Here is a 6,000-nt window from a genome sequence, read left to right as displayed (position 1 = left end):
TTGCATGATGTAAACTTCCTCAGATTTTTACTCAGTTCTGCTTGGCAAGTAAAAGAAGTTATAATGCAAACAGTGCAATTATACTGTATACAGCAGCCTTTCATATAAATATAAGCAGAAATTAAGAATGTGGTATTTACTAGTTCTTTAAAAGGGCTGTCTTTCCTTGTCATTCACTTCCACCCAACCACTTTCAAATAGACACTTAATCCAGTTCCATAGTTTAGTGACTCAGTACCTTCTTAGGAAAATGGCTGCATGACAGGATGCAACTAGAAGGGATGCCAATCCACCCCACAGGTTCACCTAAGCTGAAAGACATTTCATCAACCTGCACAGTACACCTTTGGTAGCCTGGAGAAAATCCACACTAGAATACAGAAGCTCCACAAAGTCAAAGAGTAGAACTGAACCCAAAACTTTGGCCCTATCATTTGCTGTTATGAAGGTCAAATTACGTAAATCCAAAACACAAAGCATTAAGACTTGTTTTGTTAACTTTGTTTTTAATACAGGTCAGATTACATCAATATTTGTTTCAAAGCAGCACAGTACATTTGGCAAACAAATGTCTAAGGTTCTTATACATACACTAAAACAGACTTATGGAGCACAAAAGTTAAAAACGAATGAGAATGGTGTCACTTCTATCTTCAATAAGTGGCATTCTCCTATGCATGGGTTGCATATATGCAACTAATTTTGCTAGTTGCAAATGCAAAAGACTCATATGCAAACAATTGCATCTTATGAGTGTCATTCAACACAGGTGCAGCATGTGGTTTGTACTCCATATGCATCTAGGAAATATACAATGACCCTCACTGCCATGAAATCCTGTCTTGCCTATATTAGTATATGATGCACTGAAACTGGTGAACACAGTATTTGGACTTGTAGGGGGAGGAAACCCTGGTGGATTTTAGGGATATGGTGCACCAGGTGTGCATGACTCCTGTCAAACTTCTGGTGTTGCACCCCCTGGTATAATTCATGATGGGGGGGGGTAATGATGCAAAATGCATTCCTTGTATGAAAAGGCATTAAATGTTAGTTGACAAGCCAAGGTTTTTTTGGATGCATGCAATGCCATCCCTTCTGTTCAGTCCCTTTCTTATGCAAAAGATTTTACATATACTACTTTAACACAGGAGCATAAGCAGTTAAAACACGGGAATAATGCTACTCTTCAGTGCATCATCAGGAAGGTTTCTTGCACATCGCATCCTACTGCAACCTTGAATACAGTGACATATCAAAGCATGATGATGAAATGCTGTTTCATGGAACTGGTGAACTGAAAGAGAAAACATGGCAGACATCTCAAATGAATCACAAAAGCCAACAGTTAAAGCTTTATATCTAGACTATAAAATGCCACATGACCCAGAGCCAGGCAGATGTACCACAAAACGAGCATTAGAAGCCACAAATTCAACATAAATGTTTAGCATTACCAAAAAGAGAGCAGATGAACAGATGCAACAGGCATGGATAGATGCTTACAAATCACTGCCAGACATCCTGCAAATGGACTAAATTCAAACAATTACAGCAGACAAAGGTCATGTATCTAATACATAATGCACAGACAGCCTCATCAGTTTGCAAATATCCTAATTTATACAGTTAGAGATTCAGTGCACATTAACAAAAATATCAGCTAAATGGTTGCAGAAGGTACAGAAATGCATTTTCTAGAACCTCAGTATACAAGCAATATCTGAAGATATTTTACAAATGTGGAAAATTGCAACATCAATGCCAATACCACAGGGGTCAAGTTACCCATGGTACTACATAGGGATAGTAGGTAGATATAAATATATATATATGTATGTGGATGTCTAACATTTGAGGATAATACCCGACTCGAGAACAAAGTCAACAACTACAAAGTTAATGATACTATTTCCGCTACATATAGGTAACAAATGTTACAAGAGTGATAACGAGTGAGACTTTAGCCACTGGAGAGCCTCGCACTCCTAGACGACTGAAGTTCAGCATATATAAATATCTAGCTCGAGTAGGGGCATACAGCATTAACAGCAAACAGTGACTCGGCTTGTAGAAAATACCAGTAAAGCTGCAAACTTGTACGTATAAGCATGCATTTGCAGTACTAACTTTAAGCAAAAAAATCAGTTCTGTACCTAAAATACTGATTTATACACATAGTAAGGTACAGTATGAGCAGTCTGGTATTTCTGCATTAACTCAACATATGAAGGAATTTCACCAAATGCAAGCTGTGCAAATACTGCAGATACTGGTACCAGAGGGCATGGGAAATGGCAAGACAGAAGACCTACACATCTGAGTAAGTGATACTGAAAATGTGGAGGTGGAGTTGCTGCAGTAATCCACAGCTCTATTAAGACCAGAGCTCATGTCACAAAACACACCAAGGACACAGATACTGAACTCTAAGGTCTCAGACTGCATTGTCTTTGGAGACTCAAACCCAGTCTTTATGCCCAAAATATACACACTTGTCTCATCTCAGAGTGCCTGTCATTATTACAGCATTTGGCAGAAGGGTCATGGTCACTCGTTCTGCAAGCAGATTTTTGAAGTGTATTCCTGACTCATCATGGAGGAACTACTAATAATCAGCTGATGTCTTTAATAAGCTCTATGCTGGGTAAAGAACAAGCAGTACAACTAGCAAGCCTTATGTGCCAAGGGCTAGTGGCTGCCATATAACAGTACAACTGAAGGCAACCACTCTTCTGTTGGGGGAGGAGTTTGATCACAGTATTCAAGCAATGGGTGGTTAGCTAACTGATGACAAAAGGCAATGCAGGTGTGAATCCAAGTGAAGTGTCTTGCTTGGCACCTGCAGTCCTTTTCTCCCTGCAGTGTAACTGGTCCATCCTGCAGGAGTGTACTTCCATGTTTTTAACAGTCACTGGTATTGCAAGGATTGCTAGAGGTCACTATGAAATTCCAGTTTCAAACAAGGTTGTGTTCCCACTACTTCATAATGTTTAAATGCACATGCAAAGTACTTCATAGCATTCCAGAATGCACACTCAGAGTGGCATGCTACAATCTAAAACGCATGCACTGAAATTGCAGGAACGCAAGAGGCACATCTAGATTTTGCTCTCATTTGCAAATTATGTTAGATTATTTGAAAGCAAACACCTCTAAATGATAATGAAATGTGTCAGTGCAACAACTGTGTCTTGTTAAATAAGTGCTGATCAGAGTAACTAAGTGCTGCTCAGAGTAACTACCACAAAGGTCCAGACTTTACTGGTTTAGTAAGGTTGGTTAGACAGTATGGTGTATAACACAGCTGTGCAGCATATAACTTGTTATTGAGATTTATATAGCTAATTATGTTGTTAACTGCACTTGAAAAAGTTTGTGTTGCTAAGACTTAAAGGATATAGCAGAGTGTGCAAAACTGGGTTGAAGTAGGACATCTATTACAAGACATGTAAATTATTCCACAACTTGACCTGCACAAGAGGAACTTGGAAAGTAATGAAACTGCATACAAAAATATTGTAGCATCATTTCACATATCCCATAGTAAAATAATTAAGGCTGGTTCAGCTTTAAGTGGAATTTAATCATCCTAATAGACTTAAGATCTCAGCAAGATATTTATGCAGTTAAAAAATTATGACATCAAATGCAAAGGTTGTTGTAATTAATTCTAGGCAAAGGTGCACTTCGGAAGTAAAACAGAAACCACCAATGCAACTACAGCATTTTTATCAAATGCTGAGCCCAGCCTACTTGGGGAGGCCAAGAACCAAGCACTTTAGGTGCATAATACCTTAACTTTCAATATTTGGTATTTTTCTGTGGGGTCAGGCTTAAAGACCACTGCATTTGGTTTTGTCAAAAGTGATTGTTAATCAGAAGGCCACCTAAAGAATGTTTTTGAATATTACATAAAATTTGAAATGCTAGAGACAGGCACAATGGTAGTCATTTACTTAGTATTCCTACTGTAAGTTCTAGTGAAAGTGCAATTAGCAGAACTGTGAAAATTTAAGATTGGGGAAAGATAAGTTTAAAATAATTTTATCTTGTGGTACAGAATTACTTGTCCCTGAAGCAGCTAAGATTGGTTACACAGATGGTGACATTCTAGGGAATGAAGGCCATCTGTATGCATGGATAAGTAGGGGGGTGAATGTCCCCACCTGGCCATCCCCCAGTCATACAAATTAGATGTCATTGTGTGGTCATTCCTTCTTTTCTTTCCTGGATAGTTCATAGCACCCTGGAATGCACATACCTGGTCCAGTCTAAATGTTCATGCCTGCAATTGATTTAAATTTCTGATGTCATACTACTGAAAGCAGAAAGTTGCGACTAGTATTCTCTAAATGTCCAGGTAAGCAAGGCTTAAGTCCAAGGTTTGACTAAATTACTGCTGAACCAGTGTTGTTCTGTCATAGTGGTTTATGACTGGAGGTGTAACATCTTATCAATTCTCCAACCTATGCCTCCTACAGTGATGTCTACTTCAAAGAATCCTGGGACATGTACTTTATTAAGCTGTGGAGTAACATCTGAAAATATACTCCATACTGCGGTATATGGTGCTTATCTTCTCATCCCATGTATGTACACACAACAGTGCAAACATGCAATTTCAGTGCATTAGCATTCAAACATTCTTGTTTTGACCATTCATTTTTTTTAAAAATCCATTGTATAGCAGGAACCAAGCTCATATGGGTCAATAATAAAAAATCCTACCCCCGTTATCATTTGAGGCAGTCAGGACACAGAGGTACTGTTGTATAAAATCTGTAGTAAAGACAGATGTTTGGACAACGTGCAAGCTGCCTTTTGTAGAATTTAATGCACCATTCCTACCATTACCCTTAAAAGAAAATATAGTAACAGAATAGAATACACATTTTATATAGATTTCTATAAATCTGATACAGTCATAGATACAGTTTTAAGGTTTAACAGTTGTGTCGTAAAAAAAATGAAAAAGAGTCAGTGTCATCCAGCTCTCCAAAGTGAGATGGGCTGAATTTCTTGACTGCCTTGGGTAAATACAATGACAAATACACCTTTAACTAATTAGTGCTCAGAGCACTGCATAACAATTAACAGTCAAGAAGTTCAGAGGATTTGAAAAACATACATCATGTCACCACCCTTTCTGCTCAATCAAGTATTTATATTTTCTGATAGAGTCACTTAGGTTATCAATTCCAGCTGCAGATCAATCTTGAAGACTGTAAGTGGAGTTGAAACAAATGTGGAAACTGATAGTTAGGACCATTCTTTTAGGAAAACACAGTGCTCCGTTGATTCACATCTGCAGTTTTCTCAAAGAACATGAAATCCTGAAAAAGAAAAAAAAAACATGCGTGGTCACAATTTAATAGTAAGGGCTTGCCGTGGGCAAATCAGTTGTCAGCCCCCTTTTCCAAAAATGTTGCTTAATACAAATACACAGTTCAGCACAATACTGGAAATATAGTACAATGGGTTATGAAAAATTATATTACTGTGTTCAAGTCTTAGCTCAACCATCTGTACTTTCTGCAACTTTTTAACTATGATTGTATAGACTGGAGAAACACTACATCTGTAAGAATGGGAATGGTTTTGAGCAGATGGCAGAGGGATACATGGTGAGGTGTGGGACACACCTTGGACAGTTTTTATTCTGCAGTGTGTATATTCAGAAAGACCAAACATGCATCAGATTTTGATAGGCTATTAAGGAACGTTAAAAATGGTTATCTGTATTGCAGTCATGAAATGATAAGCCTTGGATATCTCAACTTTCAAAGTTATAAACTGACAGTTTTTCACAAAAATATATATATGTGCCAAAAAGAATGGAGTATTGAGCTAATGGAAGAAAACCTGTGGGGCAGAAAAGACACTCAACTTATGCATGTTACATTCAGAAAAGCTGCCCATCTACCCCCTAAAAAGCTAAAATTAAGCAATATTAACAGATGTAGAATAGGAGGACAAGAAAAGCCATATACAGGACAG

At 37.9% G+C, this 6,000-nt stretch overlaps 1 protein-coding gene across 2 annotated transcripts in view; it reads right to left on the bottom strand.

Annotated features, from left to right (window-relative positions):
• Nucleotides 1-486: 486 nt before the first annotated feature.
• The window catches only part of LOC122806522 (phospholipid scramblase 2-like), a 727,109-nt gene continuing 721,595 nt past the window's right edge, over nucleotides 487-6,000 (bottom strand). For both annotated transcript variants that reach the window (XM_044077022.1, XM_044077023.1), the window contains exon 8: nucleotides 487-5,336. In XM_044077022.1, the coding sequence (XP_043932957.1) occupies nucleotides 5,277-5,336 (60 nt within the window). In that variant the 3' untranslated portion in view covers nucleotides 487-5,276. The remainder of the gene's footprint in view (nucleotides 5,337-6,000) is intronic.

The sequence above is a fragment of the Protopterus annectens genome, chromosome 7.part0, assembly GCF_019279795.1.
Source record: "Protopterus annectens isolate FY-2018-M chromosome 7.part0, PAN1.0, whole genome shotgun sequence".
NCBI lineage: Eukaryota > Metazoa > Chordata > Ceratodontiformes > Protopteridae > Protopterus > Protopterus annectens.
The sequence above is the reverse complement of the archived record's forward strand: the minus strand, read 5'-3'. Positions and strand labels throughout refer to the sequence as shown.